At 36.4% G+C, this 16562-nt stretch overlaps 2 protein-coding genes across 3 annotated transcripts; one reads left to right on the forward strand and one right to left on the reverse strand.

Moving 5' to 3' along the window:
* Window positions 1-180: 180 nt before the first annotated feature.
* LOC121264566 (serine/threonine-protein kinase D6PKL2-like) lies at window positions 181-16120 on the reverse strand. 2 transcript variants are annotated; one of them, XM_041167804.1, is made up of 4 exons: window positions 16108-16120; window positions 4036-4281; window positions 2031-3094; window positions 181-1192 (listed from the first exon to the last, which is right to left on the reverse strand). In XM_041167804.1, the coding sequence occupies exons 3-4, from the start codon at window positions 3041-3043 to the stop codon at window positions 316-318; spliced, it is 1890 nt and encodes a 629-aa protein (XP_041023738.1). In that variant the 5' UTR covers window positions 3044-3094; window positions 4036-4281; window positions 16108-16120; the 3' UTR covers window positions 181-315. The 2 variants fall into 2 exon arrangements, with proteins under 2 accessions (XP_041023738.1, XP_041023739.1); XM_041167805.1 differs by lacking the exons at window positions 4036-4281; window positions 16108-16120 and adding an exon at window positions 3818-3962.
* Window positions 13158-16539, forward strand: LOC121264564 (oligopeptide transporter 1-like). The gene is made up of 7 exons (XM_041167803.1): window positions 13158-13316; window positions 13456-13895; window positions 14070-14167; window positions 14277-14849; window positions 14968-15226; window positions 15301-15483; window positions 15703-16539. Exons 1-7 carry the CDS (start codon window positions 13262-13264, stop codon window positions 16324-16326), a joined length of 2232 nt encoding a protein of 743 aa, XP_041023737.1. The 5' UTR covers window positions 13158-13261; the 3' UTR covers window positions 16327-16539.
* Window positions 16540-16562: the final 23 nt, after the last annotated feature.

Here is a 16562-nt window from a genome sequence, read left to right on the forward strand (position 1 = left end):
ACCTTTGAGTCAGCTAAACTTGACGATTTTGAATTTGTTCACACCTTTGGTTCTTTCAAACCTAGGAAGTGAGGAAATGTTTAATCGTGCTTTATCAAGAGGGAACTGTTCTCAAGCCTTTCAATGGCAGACTTGAGGAAATACTCGTGCAAATAATTGAGAAACATTTAGCCGCGGCAATAACAACCATACAATTCCCCCTAAATTCTTTATAAAAGTAGAAATGAAAAGAACTTCATAATCACCAATATTAATCCCTGAAATATTCAAAACAGTTATCCTATATAAACTACTTGCAATCAACACCAATCATCACTAAAAGAAATCAAATTCAAGATAATTATCCGAACCTTTCTGCTCAGGAGCAGGTGTAGCCGCAGCAGTTTTTTCGCTTGTTGATGCTGTTGGAGCAGGTAATCTCTCCATCTCGACAGGTTTTGGGATCTCAGGCGGAGTAGCACAGCGTATCAATGCCCAATTAACACCTTCAAAGAAAGGGTGCTGCTTGATCTCAGTTGCCCCTCGTTTATAGGCCAATCTATGCTGTGGTTCCTTTACAAGCAACCCCCTTATGAGATCCCTCGCTGCAAAACTGACAACCGGCGATTCTGGAAAACGCAGAGGCTGACCCACAACATTGAACAGTGTAGCTCGATTTCCAGATCCCTTAAAAGGAGTTTTACCAAACAGTAATTCATACAGAAAGATTCCAAAAGTCCACCAATCAACAGCACTTCCATGACCTTCACCCTTAATGATCTCGGGTGCCAAGTATTCATGCGTCCCAACAAAAGACATAGACCGGGCATCAGTTGGCTCAGCAATGAGCTCAGGTAATGGGCTGACTTGGTTACCTATGTCATTTTTAGGTTTCCTGTCCTTCTTAGACTTGCTTGAAAAGAGGCGCGGTGAGAAGCATGTTGTAGGGACTACGCAGGATGGCTGAATGCAGGAAGGCTCAATGCAAGCTGGCTGGACACAGTAAACAGGGTTTTTCCGGAATGGGTCAGATTCCATAGATGAGGTTTTGACAAGAGTTGGGCTAACAGCACAGCGGAGTGAAAGGTCAAAGTCAGAGAGCATTATGTGTCCATCATCCCTCACAAGGACATTTTCTGGCTTAAGATCACGGTAGACAATACCAAGCATGTGGAGGTACTCTAGACTTAGCAGGACCTCTGCTACATAGAATCTGCAGGTTAAATGAAATACAACATTTAGTTACTAAGAAGTATCATATGACATATAAAACATTGTCTCCAAGACATTCTCCCCCCCCCCCCCCCCCCCCCCCCCCCCCCCCTAAAACAAGATGAAACATAAAATTGCCGCTGATTCATGATTGAGCCACTGACCATCTTACTTTTATCTTTGAAAATAGTTTTTTGGTTTTTTGATTTAGTGGTTTGAGGTTTTGTACAGCTTTGGAACTGAAGGCCATAAAAGAACTGATCTTTAGGTTAAAAAAAAGGCTTTTTTAACTAATATTCTGCATGATCTGATGTGTGAACAAGCTTTGAAGATATGCAACTAAAGTTCATTCAAGGCTCTAGAGTAAGCTAGTAGAAATCATACAAGCATTACAACAACATTCTGCCACATGTGAGTTCCAAGTTTCATCAGTTATGGCTTTAAGAATACAGCTTAAGAACTTGTCTATATAATATAAGTCAAGTTTCAGACTCTACTCAACATGCACGGGCAATATTCTGACTCATAGGCATACAATGGGGATAGGCAACTAACTCAACCTAATGAAATAAATCATCTTAGAAGAAGAACAAAGGCCATGGTCATAACACAGATAGCTCAACATATTGTAATAATTACAGATTCCTGAAAGAAATAAACAAAATTTTCCTTTTCAAGGATAGGGTGTTTGTTTAACCATCCAAGGCTAAAGGGGTAAACAGATAAAAATATTAAGCTGAAAGCGAATCAGAACATGCACATCAACTAAAATGAAGGGCACAATATATTATGGTTTATCAAAATAATAATAATATTATGGTTAAGCTAGCTTAACATACTTGACTGCCTGCTCAGGGAAATGCTTTCCTGGCTGCCTCTGCCTCAGAGTGTGCAAATCTCCTCCAGGACAGAACTCCATTACCAAACATGAGAACTTATCTGTCTCAAAGTGGGTGTATAATGTTGGAAGGAAGGGATGGTCCAGAGACTGAAGTATCTCTCGTTCTGTCTGAGCACGAAGCAGCTTCTTCCGAGTTGCTAGAGACCCTTTATCCATAACCTTCATTGCGAAGTAGCATTTAGTTCCACTTAACTCAGACAGATAGACACTACCAATGTCCCCACAGCCAAGCCTCTTCAGCAGTCTAAAATGGCCCAACCCCAAAGCCCCGTCTCTTGCTCGAATAGCTTGGATGGCTTCCCATCTCATGTCATTTGCTTTGTGCGGTTTGCTGATACTGCTACTAAAGCTGCTAGAGGTACTCTCATCGCTTATATCACTGCTTGTGCTACCTCTACACATACTGCTCTTTCCACTCTCAACAAAATCAACACGATCACTAATCTTGGCACTTCCACTGGTTTTGGCAAGACTGCTGGTCCCATCACTAACTTTCGCAGAAACTGAACTGTTCTTCACGCTCTCATACACTGATGTCTTCTTTTCTTGATCGACAAAACCTTCCAGTGAGCCTCTTGTATCATCGACAGAAGAATCTACACCAGTTGCTGCTTGCTCAAGACCCAGTAAGGATGAACTTGAATCAAATTTATTAATTAAAGAATTGGACAACACCTTTTGATTAGAATTTGATGAGACTTTATTTTCAGCACCTTCACCCCTAACCTCCTTTAATGTGTGCTGAACATATTTCGGTAATTCTTCGGGCACTACTAACTCGGGTTTGCTTGCCTTTAAAAACTGTGGAGCTAAAGGCCTCAGATCATTTGCCTCTACTGTCTGAACGCCTGCTGTTTTCTGTTGCTGTCTCGTGGAAGCTCTTGCACCAGTTTTTGAGGCCATCACACATGACAAAGTTTTATTAGATTGAATCAATCTACTGCTCAGCATCCATCATCGACAAACTATATCTTGCACTAGCAGCATAACTACATCTCCACTCTGTCAAAACCAGCATTTCAGCAATTACAGACATCAATAGCAAATTATTGAAGAACCCATTGCATCGCAAACGAAAAGATTATATATATTTAATCGTAACAACACTCTAAGCCCCAGAGAGAGAGAGAGAGAGAGAGAGAGAGAGAGCTAGCTACAAAGATGGTGTGCCTGGAAGTATATCATGAAGTTCATTAATAATAAAATACAGGGGCATAAATCCACGGACGAAAATTAAAACAAGTGGAGTTTTACACATCCAGCACCCTTTTCAGTTTTCCCACGACCCAGACAATAGAAAAACCACAAAATTAGATCAGATAGTGCCCATAGAGAATACTGAAAAGTTCAGCTAAATATGAGTAAAAATGTCAACTTTTAGCAAGCATAACACCTAAAACCCCACTAGTAAATTAAGTTTAATTTTCCAGGAATTTACATAATTCAAGCACAGAGATGCATGTAAACTCGATCATATGATGTAGAAGATGTATCATTGGCAGATTGACAGTCAGCCATCTAACTCGATCTGTCATTTTCCTTCACCCAAGTAAAGGTAAATTAACCAAAACGAATTAGAAAATTTAAGGAAAAAATAAGAAGTCAGAACAGATACAAAAGATTCGAGGACCACCAAAAAGAAGCAAAGAATCAGTCAGCGAGCAACCAATTAGATATCCAATTCCGAACACATTTTATGCAAAAACTCAAAAGAGATAAACCTACTGCAGTCAACTACAAGAGCATGATGAAACTCCAATTACACCAAAACCATGATCTCCCTCACAAAGCGAAAGACATCAGGGAAAACCCAGCACAGATCCACAGCCACAGAACGACCCAGGAGCAAAAAGCAAGTTTAGAAGTATAGTAATGGAATTCCATCAATAAAAACTCAGTGAGGCTAAAAGGGTAGGAGAGAGAAGGCCTGCAAAAAGGAGTACCTGATTGCAAGGTTCACATACTTCAGCGGCTTTGCTCTGGCAGTGGAAAACAAAAGAGAAGAGCTAGCACTGTCCAAAAGGGGAAAGGGAGCTGTCCTGAGAGCTTAAAGCCGGTGTAGACCAGAGAGAGAAGCCTGAAAGGGAAGCTGAAGAGAGCAATGTAAGTATTACAATGGAGGACTAGGCTTCAGCTTCTGGCGGATATTAGGCAGAGAGAGAGAGAGAGAGAGAGAGAGAGAGTCAAAGCTGAAGCCAACGAGAGCTTTTTTGTTTTTTATTTCTCGTTGCGTGCGAATTTCAATTGGTTTATGCATACTTCATCCCCAGTCAAAATTATCAAAATGCCCTTCATTCTTTTTGCCGTTTTCTTTTTAAATGTATTTGTTTTTACACTTGTCTTCTTCATCAGGTCTTTTGCTTTCCATTTCTTAACCATTTTGAAGTAAATTTCAAATTACGCTTCCTTTTTATTTTATTTTTTTAATTTGTCAACTTTTACACTCTCCTCTAAATAAAACCTTCCGGTCTCGTATGATTACATTATTTAAATGAAATGAAATAAAATGAAATATTTTATTTAAAATTAAATAAAATATTATTATAATATTATTTTTATTTTAAAATTTAAAAAAATTTAATTATTTATTATATTTTATATAAGAGTTAGAAAAAATTATAATAATTATATAAGATGAGATAAGATGTGATAGTTTAATTTTATATAACCAAACCAACAATTAATTTATTGTTTTGTTAACTTCTTTTAAATATGACCCAGCATTAAACTCGTGACTAAAACAATTCATATTTTGAATTCACGTGATTTTTATCTTAGAATAAATCTAACGTATCACATCAAATTAATTTTATAAAATATTTTCATAGAGATAAAACTTTTCTATTTTTATTCATCATAACTAAACTAATGCATTTTTTTTTTCTCATTGTTTATTGCTTTTTATGTGTCAATCTACATTTTAAAAGACACGATTCATTCACGAGTCAACCCAAACAGGTGCTAACCTAAAAAATTATGCGGAAAAAAAACTCGTTGTGCTTAACCGCCCATATATAGTTTTTAAATATGTTTAGAAAATTCATGAAAATCAGAAATAGTTGACTTTTTATAGAAAATTATTAATTTCCTTTCGTATTATGTGGGAAATATGTTCTAAAAGACAAGTTTGAATTAATACCTGACTTCTAATCAATATCATCAAAGAGAACTTGCCTTTTACTAAAGTTAATTAGGTATTGAACTCTTCAGCTACTAATTATTTTTAAATACCATTTTTTATTCAATTTAAATTGTTAAGATACTGAAAAAATAAGTGACATGGCATAGTCTTGATTATTGAATCTTAACTGATCAAAGTGCACATTATATAATAATAATATTATTATTATTATTATTATAAAAGATGTAAGTTGGTAGGAAGTGATCAGAACCATTCGATCTTTAACATTATTGTATTAATGTACGTACGTAGGTGAGATGGAAACTCTGTCATCCCTCTACCGAATGTTCACAACAGTCTTTCTTTTGCTTGGCAAAAGAGACATGCTATAAGACAGAATATTCGTTAATTTGGTAAGTAACTACATCCAATGAAGAGAAATGGTATTCGCCTGGCAGTTTGTAATTCTCGTTCACTCTTTTTAAAAATAATAATTAAGGTTCGGTTTAGATTCGGAAACACTCTTAATTTAATTCATCATTATAATTTTTTAAATTTTTTATATAAAATATAATAAATAATTCAATTTTTTCAAATTTTAAAACAATAATAATATTAAAAAATAATATTTTAATAATATTTTATTCAACTCATCATCTAAAACTATATCATTTCATCTCATCTTATCTCACTAATATAAAAAAAATAATTTTTTAATAATAATCTCTATTTAAAAACAAAAAAATATGCGCAACTTGAACACCCTAACTATCTAGCATTTTTCTATAATTAAAAATACATATGTATATATACATATTGTACATGAACAAAAATTATACAAATAATTATAAATATGAGTTCAATTCATTTATATATCTCTCACAATTTTTATAAATCTTATCATTTGAACAAAAACTCAAATCCAAATCGTCCCAACAGCTTTTAGATCCATACCGCAAAATTTCTGTAATTAATGTCATTTAAACAGTGTCCAAACATGTCTCCTTCAAGCCAACTGATCAGTACTAGCTACTTCAAGTACGACTTAGTTGGAAACGACAACGAATCAACTTTCGTCTGCAACTTTCATTAATTTACCACTGTATTGGGACTGCATTTCTCTTGTCGTAGGTGGACAACTTTATTTATTGAGTTATCTTATATATAATTATTTTTACATATTTTTTATGCATCTTATTAATATAATTAATCAAAACAATTATTTATATTAAAAAAAATGCAACCAGTCAGAATACACAAAAAAATGCATAAAAATATTACATATATAGTTTTTGTTATTTATTTATTGAAGTCGTGGTCCAAATCGTCCATCCACAGCTACATTGCATGGGACTAGAGTTCTGTCATGCATTGAGATTAATATATTATATGTTATTTGGAAAATCTAATGTATTATTATATATTTAATCGTTTTACTTCAACGTCTTTATTTTGACGTGACATATATATATATATATTAATCATTCTTGAATTTTATAATACATTTGAGATTGGCTTTTTACTTGTGTAGGTTCATAATATAATATAAATATATAATTAACTCTATATTTTTTTATTAGATTAAACTTTTAAAATAAGTCAGGAAGATTTTACATGAAATGATCAGAACAATAGTCATGAATTTGAATCTTAATTATAAATTTATTTCATTTAATTAAATATTTAAAGTGTTATTCTTTTTCGTTAAAAAATAAAATAAAATAACATAAAATCTCTACACGTTGGGAGAGTACTTATTTAGAACAACTAGTACTGGTACTTTTCATGTATAGTATATATGTAACTTTGATGTGCAACGTCATAAATAAAGATCATTAGGGGCAGGCAGTACTAGTTATTATCAATATTGGGAGCAACTTCGTGGAAGAAGCCTCCTTCCTTCCTTAATGGCCAGAAGAACAAAGCTGTTTTGGCCGAAACCACGCATCCCGCCTCAGTACCCTTCGATTCCAAACACAGAGGGCCACCTTAACCTTATAAAGGGATAAAGTCATTGTGTATATATATATATCATGATAAGCTAGAATTTGTTAATTTATTTATTTATTTTATAAACAAGTCTAATAATTAAGAATATTACTAATTGTAACCATAAAGCAGCTCGGAGCTGGAGTAATATCAAACATGAAAAATGATCTAAGATACTAAAACAATATTTATTAATTTAATTTTTAGCAATTGTGATTTCCGAAACTTGTCCTGCTAATTATCTAAAGTACGGATATATTATTTATTTTTAAAATATTGTCATGTCAATAATCTGGTCGATATATCTTATATCTTCTGCATTAAGTATAAGTTTTTTAAGGCCATGCACACTAAATAAATAAAAAGTCTATCCACACCGCTCCATGCAGCATAGAGGTGCGAGCTAGTCACAGTTTACCACATGCATGCAGCTGGTATTTGTTTAGAAGTTAAAACTAGAAGTTTGATGCATGCAGTGGTCCTGCATGCTATGTGTGTGTGTGTATATATATATATGGGCCTGTTTTATTATTTATTGTTATCATATTAATTAAGCATTATTGGTGCTGACGATAAGATCAGCTAGCCATGAACCTGCATATATATATATATATATATATATATATATATATATACTCGAGATCATCATGACACTATGCCAGGAATGCAGGTGAGATCTGGGGTCCATACATGATTTCGTGAAGAATGCTGTCCCTGTTTGATTCCTTTAGTTTTCCACATGATCTTTTGTACCAGTGACGATGGAATATGTTCTTGTTTGATCACTTTTTTTCTTCCTTTTTTAATATTTTGGGAATTCCACCAAAAACCACTTATGACAAGAAAAGAAAAATGGAATTAATGGACCTTGAAATCTTATTATCTCGTAGCCTTTAATTAATTTGTTTGCAGAATTATTTATTTAACCAAATTTAGAGATAAAATTAACTCAATCTCCATAATTTATGAATACTACTGGTCTTTTTATCACAAAATAATTAAGGGGCATCTTTTAGAAAGAAGAGGCCGATGCAATAATATTTATAGTTAGGATGTGGTAGGGTTACAATGATGTGGAGATGGGGATCGGAAGAGGATAATCAAACCCAAAATAAGACAAATAGATAGAGTTTATGAATGTGTTTGATGAGATGGAGAAAAAGCCTACAAATCACCATCCTAGCTATAACAAAATAAAAGAAGAGAGTCATGAACAGGCCCTACTTAATTGGGACTATGCATGACATGATCGATCTAGAGAACTCTTAAATGTCTAGATCTGATGTACGTACTAGGACCTCCTTATTTGGATAGGGATCGAACCCGACATGCATGCCCATTACTCTCCTGAGTTCTGCATAATGTAGATCTGATTTTATCATTTGTCGCACGTAGGGGCTGATATTGGCAACCCATTATCTAAACTACTTGTGCAATAATTCCATTTGCATATCATGCAATAGCCGCGATTTCTGCACCTAATTCTTACCCATGCAGGAATTCGACAGCAGCTAGCTAGCCAGCCAGCATGCATCTTTTTTCCGGACAGATGGTTCTTAAATAGGCCAGAACATTTGGGGTTCAATATTCGAGCCCATGTCAACTTTTGCAAGAGATGTGGGAAGCATCTTACATAAATTTACTTTATAATAAAAATAATTTTACAATTTAACGCACTACATGCATATCAAATTACGTCAGTTTATGAATTTAATTTTGTAGAATCTTTTCGTAATTAAAGTATTTCGAAATTAGCTTTTGAAAAAATTCCAAAGAAAAATCATTGCATATGAATAATTATGAAACTAGAGACTTTGCTGACGAAATTTGATTCAGTTTGAACGCAGTGCAGATGTTTGTATCATGATATGCCGTCTTCTTTGATAAAATAGCTAGAAAGTTGTATGCACGTACGTAGGTTTGATCGCCAGCACAATGCAATAAAGATAATATAATCATGACCAGCCTAGCAAGCCCACTGAGAGGGAGATAAGAATTCAAGCTACGAAGTAAATTGCATTTAGGCAAAGACCAAAAGGACGGCTAATTCACACTAGCACGTAAGATGATGCTAGCTCCAGACATGAATGACAGTATTTGTCTCCTTATCTTATAAGCAATTATAACAACAACAATACGAATAATGGCAAACTAGAGCCGTGCCCCTTCAAGATTTCTTAAGGCTCCCTAAATGTTCCTCTATCATTTCTTTTGGTTGTTTGTTTTTTGTATTTTTCTGGGAGAATAGAAGCAGCTAGTACTACATGCCTTACAAGGGGAAATAGGGAGGGGTCACGAACCAGGACGCGGGTGCCGGTTTGAGGTTCCATATCATGTTTCGAGATGGAATGCCTTGGATTTTGAGATAAAAATGCTTTTGAATAGCATTAAATACTCAATAAATATCAATAAATAACGTGCATGAGAGTTGCAAGACTATTCTATATATGTGGATGATATCTTTAAAGGAGTAGTGATACAATAGTGTTGGCGTGTTGGATAATTTCTGAAGTTAAAAGACACAAATATTCTTAAATACGACTTTACACTTAGGTCTGGTTTGAATAGAGAGATATTTTTATCTCATCTCAACTCATGTGAATATCTAAACATCACAATAAACACAAATAGTTTTCAATTTCAAATTTTCAATTGTTTTATCTAACCATTATCTAATTATTATAACTTTCTCAAACTTTCAAACAAAACACAAAAATAATTTAACTTTTTCAAATTCTAAAATAAAAATGATATTACAAAATGATATTATAACTGTTAATGACGTATTTCGCAAGCTAGGCTCCGAACTTGATCATCTAAAATATAAGGAAAGTCGGGGGCTTGGGGTTAATGAAACACCTCCTATACTTAAATCAATCATCTATTCTTTAGAGAGAGTTTTGTATATATGAGAGCATGAAGAATAATTCTGATCTGGTATTTGGTTTTTATACTGGCTGCTGAGGGGTCTCATGTACCCCACATTAAGAGTGAATGTCCTTATTGAGGGGCCTCCATGCCGTCGTCATGCATGTGGAAGGCGATGTCAGAAATGTCAACGCCTCGTCACCCCATATTTACTTCCTTCTCACGTGGGTCATGGGCCTCTTTGATCTCCTTTCTCTGGCCCGTGGGCCGACTACACTTTGGTCACTAGCTCCCTCTAGATAAGCTAGGCCCAGCCCGGTATGGCTTGAGAGGTGGCATGCAAGTCTTGCACGCCAGTCAAGTCTTGGTTATTGTAGAAAGGTAGCAGAGAGATCAATGGCTGGTCATTGCTAAGATAGGGTGCTTGTGGTTTAGAGGGGCTGAAAAACTCCAATATGTATTTAAATGGAGATGGATTTAAATTTTTATGTATGTTCAAGGCTAGGGGGAATATGTATAAAAATATAGAAAGCAACTCTTTTGGGTGGGGAGAATATGTAGTAGTATGTGGACTAATTCAACTGTGAATCACTTGTCGGATAGTATTTAAAGTCCCATCTCGGATGGTCCATGAAAAGTAAATGACAAATGTAATATCAACTATAACGACAAGTTGGAATTCACGAAATATCTGGCTAAGCCATTGCCCAAATCTCATGGAACAGTATTTTTACTTTTAAGTTGTAAGCATTGATCTGATTATTCTAATTCTCAGGTAATTTAAAATTGATTGAATTATTTATTATATTTTATATAAAAATTTAAAAAAAATTATAATAATTATATGAGATGAACGGAAATATCTTTAATACCTAAACGAATCTTTTACGTTTATGAAAAGTTGAATTGGACAGAAAAATCTGATATTCCAGCTATCCCTGAAGATTCCAAGATTAGCATTCATTTTTTGACATTTTTTCTTCTGACCTGTCCTCTCTTATAACGTGTAAGTTTTCGTTTTCCTGCTTTGGACAAAAAACCCAATGAAAAGTTGAAAAAAAAAAAAAAAAAAAAAACTAAGGAATACAAGAACGGAAGGAAGAATGTACAGTAACAAATCCGTATCTTAGATATTTTATTAAAAGTTAAATAAAATATTATTATAATATTAAATCTAGTTTGATTGCATAGTTTAGATGAGATTGTATAATTTATTAAAAGTTAAATAAAATATTATTATAATATAATTTTTTAATATATTATTATTTTAGAATTTAAAAAATTTGAATTATTTATTATATTTTGTGTAAAAGTTTAAAAAAATTATAATGATGAGATGAGATGAGATAATTTAGTTATGTACAACCAAACTATCTCATCTTTTTTAAAAGTGCAACTGTGAAGCATGGAGCATCAGCCCTAGAAGCCTGGTCGAGATGCTCATAATTATGAGGATTCTGGTTATAAAATTATCGTATCTCTACGTATGTGTAGGGGATATTTAGGTTCTCTTGCTGCCAAGCCCACAGTTGGAAGGCGGGTCCAGCCTACCACCATGACGTACAAGGCTTACCGCCCAAGGGCTTACGAGAGCATGATATCAATAAGAGAACAATACTACTTGCAAGAAGATAACGCCTCTAGATGAAGGTAGTTATTCTGTGATGGATAACTCCTGTAAACCAGAGCTGTTATCCCCTCCACCTTTTTGGAAGGGATAATTAGAGATAAACGCATGAGACTGATGGTTATCGACTCATTTGACACGTTCCTACACCACTATAAATGGTTCATAAAGGTATCAAATACTTTCCTAAACTTCTTGAGATATTTTACATTGAGATTACTCTTCTAACTTAAGCATCAGAGTTTATCTTGGGTACCCAGTGTTGTCGAGTTATTCATTGCAGATCATTCGAGTGGTTGGTAGTGTGAAACACGTCCTCTACAGTAGCGCCGTCTATAGGTCTTTGCAGACTTCTGCGTGATTTTCACTTGTCAACTACTACGTGAACATCCGTCGTCTCGTTCATAATAACTTAAGTTTACAGGAAAATAATAAGACAATAAGAGAGGAAGAACATCCTCCGGTAAGGGGCATCGTTACTGCAAGTATCACCAGTCGGATACCCACTTGACTGAGGATTGCTCCACATTAAAGAAGGGGATCGCTGGTTGCCAGCCTCACAAGAAGTGGGGAGCTCGAAAGAATGCTGGCCGACTATCTCAAGCCAAAGAAAGAATAAGGTCATAAACGTGAGCAGGAGCCTCAAACGCCAAAGGCAAGAGGAGGAATGAAGACATAACACCCCCCGACAACCAAGGGGTCAAGACCCGACACCCTTTGAAGAGATCCGTACCATAGCAGGAGAGTTCGCCTGCGGGAGTGTCACGACATCTAGCAAAAAGGCTCACGCTCGCAGAGCAAGATATCATGAAGTATACATGGTGGATAAACCCCCTAAGCACCCCAAGCTGAATGCAACCCCTACTATCTCATTCATAGATAAACATTGCCAAGGGGTTTTGTAACCCCACAATGACGCCCTAGTTGTCACCTTGCTGATAGCCAACTACACGACCAGACGGATTTTGATAGACAATGGAAGCTCAACCGATATCTTATTTTGGGACGCTTTCACTAGGATGGGCGTTAGTCCTGACAAGTTGCATCCATCACCATCTCTACTGAAGGGGTTCTCGGGAAAAACTGTTCAACCCATGGGCCAAATATCATGGAACTGTATTTTTACTTCAAGCTATAACCAGTGATATGATTATTCCAGTCAATTTAGCACTCGTTGAATTGTCTATTATATTTTGTATAATAATTTGAAAAAATTATAATGATTATATAAGATAAAATGAGTGTAGCCAAACGAGGCATTAGGACAGAAAATCTGACATTTGTGGTGTCCAGCCACCCCTTGAAGATTCCAAGATTACATTCATTTTTTAACATTTTTTCTTCTGACCACTCCTCTGTCTTATAATGGGGAAGTTTTCATTTTCACTGTTTTGGGAAAAAAACCCAATGAAAGTGAAAGCAAGCCAAACAAGAAAAAAATAAAAATAAAAATAAGAACTTAAGAATACAAGAAGGGAAGGAAGAACGTACGGTAACAAATCCAAGCTTATCTTAAAAGAAGGCTTTCATAGGGTTCATTTTTTGGTAAGTGCAGCTGTGAAGCATGGATCATCAGCCCAAGAAGCCTGGTCCAGATGCTCATATTTATGAGGATTCTGGTAATAAAATCATCGTATCTTTACGTATGCATCTTATTTTATTACTGGTTCCTATGTAAGTAGCATGTTTGGGCATGTTTGTGGAGGACATGTTATCTTCTTATTAACTTAACCTTTCCAAACTTCTATGGCTTTGCAGATGAGGTAAATGACTCTCCAATCGAACAAGTTCGGCTCACAGTCTCCATTACAGATGATCCAACATTACCATGCATGACATTTCGAACATGGGTTTTGGGGATCACATCTTGTGCTGCTCTGGCATTCTTGAATCAGTTCTTTGGTTACCGCCAGAATGCACTCTATGTATCTTCGGTTTCAGCCCAAATTCTAGTGCTTCCAGTGGGAAAGCTTATGGCAGTATACCTACCAGACAAATCAGTTCGCGTTCCTGGAACAAAATGGTGTTTTTCATTGAATCCAGGGCCCTTCAACTTGAAGGAGCATGTCCTAATCACCATATTTGCCAATTCAGGTTCAAATACGGTTTATGCTGTGGGAATTATTACAATTGTCAAGGCTTTCTATCACCGTCGGATTCATCCTCTTGCAGCCATGTTGCTAACTCAAACCACCCAGGTATTCCTTGTTTTTATCTTTCAGATAATAGGGAAGAATTTTATTCCACAGAAAATATAAGCATAGCTCAAGTTTGAGAAATAGAGTTTTAAACATAACTGGTTTTCGCCATTATCAAGACTTAGTGGAGTTGTTTCCCTTAAATTTTCTTAATATGTTTGATGGTTTATTTAGCTGCTTGGATATGGATGGGCTGGAGTTTTCCGAAAGTTTCTTGTCGATTCACCTTACATGTGGTGGCCTTCCAACCTGGTTCAAGTCTCTCTATTTAGGTGCTCCTACGTCCTACCACTTTGCTTCACCCACTTCCCCCTTTCCACCCTCTGCACAACTTCTTCCTTTTCACCCTCTCTCTCTCTCTCATGTTCTTTGAACTTGCAGGGCATTGCACGAAGTTGAGATCAGACCCAAAGGCGGACTAACGAGACTGCAGTTCTTCCTTGTAGTCCTTACATCAAGCTTTGCATACTATATTGTACCCAACTACCTGTTTCCATCGATTACTGCACTCTCCTTTGTTTGTTGGATATGGAAGGACTCAGTCACGGCCCAACAAATTGGTTCGGGTCTTCGAGGCCTTGGTGTTGGCTCGTTTGCCCTTGATTGGTCCACTGTAGCTGGTTTCCTAGGATCTCCTTTAGCCACCCCTGGATTTGCCATTATTAACATAATGGTTGGTTTCTTCCTAACGCTCTACGTATTAATCCCTGTTGTTTACTGGACCAACTCCTTTGAAGCCAAGCGATTTCCTATTATCTCATCGCATGTGTTCAATGCTGATGGTGGAAAATACGATGTTTCAATAGTTTTGAATGAGACAACCTTCCAATTCAATCGACAAGGATATGATGGGTACAGCAAAATACATCTCAGTATCTTCTATGTATATACTTATGGTCTAAGCTTTGCAACACTGGCTGCTACAATATCTCATGTTGCACTCTTCCATGGAAGGTACTGCATAAGTATTTGTCTATTTTACTGCATATTTTCTTCACTTTTCCTTAAAATGGGCTATGTGCTCTCGAAGCTTCATGTACTTCCTAGTTACTTTTGCCTTTTCTATGTGCAGAGCAATCTGGCAACAAACAAAGGCTACATTCAAAGATAAGTTCGGGGATGTACACACCAGAATAATGAGAAAAAACTATGACCCTGTCCCTCAATGGTGGTTTTACACACTCTTAATGGTGGTGGTTGGACTTGCCCTGCTTGCTTGTGAAGGCTTTGGCAAACAATTGCAGCTTCCCTTCTGGGGTATCCTACTAGCGATACTCTTGGCTCTGAGCTTCACTCTCCCTATTGGCGTAATCACTGCTACGACAAACCAGGTACGCCATTGAGAAATAAGCTTCCAGTCTCCTGATCATCGTATTTGATTGGATTGTAAAAAATCTTCGTGCAGCAACCAGGACTTAACGTCATCACTGAGCTGATTATCGGCTACATGTATCCGGGGAAACCTCTTGCAAATGTAGCTTTCAAGACCTATGGCTACATAAGCATGTCTCAGGCACTAATGTTTCTCTCAGACTTCAAGCTAGGCCACTACATGAAAATCCCTCCAAAATCCATGTTCTTTGTTCAGGTGGTTTCTTAATCCTACCAAAAATTATTCTCAATTTTTCCGTCATTAATCACATCCGTTGATGTGTCATATTTTAAATGACTTTCATTCAAGTTGTTTGCCTATTAAACAACTTAAAATGTGTCATATTAATTAGTATGATTAAAGATGATAAAAGTAAACTCAGAGAGTATAATTATTGTTTAAGAAAACTAATACTTGCCTTTATTCTTAACAAAGTTAGCGGGAACCTTGGTCGCTTCATCAGTCTACTTTGGCACATCTTGGTGGCTTATCACGTCGGTAGAACATATCTGTGACCCATCTAAACTTCCAGAAGGAAGCCCCTGGACATGCCCTGGAGATGATGTTTTCTACAATGCTTCCATCATATGGGGAGTAGTTGGTCCACTTCGCATGTTTGGCCCTCTCGGTCTTTACTCTAAGATGAACTATTTCTTCCTCATTGGCATCCTGGCACCGGTACCAGTTTGGGTATTCTCTCGCCTGTTTCCTGACCAAAAGTGGATATGCCTCATTAACATGCCCATCATTATAGGAGGTGCAGATGCAATGCCAACGGCCAAGGCTGTGAACTACATATGTTGGGGTGCTGTGGGCATTTTCTTCAACTTTTTTGTGTACAGGAGATTCAAAGGCTGGTGGGCTAGGCACAATTACATTCTCTCAGCTGGGCTAGATGCTGGGGTTGCTTTCATGGCCATCCTCTGCTATTTCACATTGCAGGTTAGAGACATCAATGGAGTGGGGTGGTGGGGTTTGGATTTGGACGATCACTGCCCACTGGCAAGTTGTCCTACTGCCCCTGGCATTGAGGTCGAAGGCTGTCCAGTATTCCCTTGACAAAGTTACACAGTTATACTGTGCAGTTTATGCAGTAGACTTGAAAGTTTGCTAGACTATGTAGATCAAGTTAAAGGTTAATCTTTTATGGTAGCGCTGCCGATCATTAAATCTCGGAGCACAACTCTTGTAGGATTGACATTGTTGAAGACTGCCACTTCATGGTTGCAAATTTCGATTCTACATAACAATATCTATCCTATCATTACTGTACATTACCGCTTCTAAGATGGATA

The sequence above is a fragment of the Juglans microcarpa x Juglans regia genome, chromosome 5D (assembly GCF_004785595.1).
Source record: "Juglans microcarpa x Juglans regia isolate MS1-56 chromosome 5D, Jm3101_v1.0, whole genome shotgun sequence".
NCBI classification, from domain to species: Eukaryota; Viridiplantae; Streptophyta; class Magnoliopsida; order Fagales; family Juglandaceae; genus Juglans; species Juglans microcarpa x Juglans regia.

Excerpts from the sequence above, each read along its gene's own strand:
- LOC121264566 (XM_041167804.1), bottom strand. The coding sequence starts at position 3,043 with ATGCTGAGCAGTAGATTGATTCAATCTAATAAAACTTTGTCATGTGTG. Across the intron at positions 1,193-2,030 it reads TTCCCTGAGCAGGCAGTCAA|ATTCTATGTAGCAGAGGTCC; the intron begins GTATGTTAAGCT and ends TTTAACCTGCAG.
- LOC121264564 (XM_041167803.1), top strand. The coding sequence starts at position 13,262 with ATGGATCATCAGCCCAAGAAGCCTGGTCCAGATGCTCATATTTATGAG. Across the intron at positions 13,317-13,455 it reads TCATATTTATGAGGATTCTG|ATGAGGTAAATGACTCTCCA; the intron begins GTAATAAAATCA and ends ATGGCTTTGCAG. Across the intron at positions 15,484-15,702 it reads AATCCATGTTCTTTGTTCAG|TTAGCGGGAACCTTGGTCGC; the intron begins GTGGTTTCTTAA and ends TTCTTAACAAAG.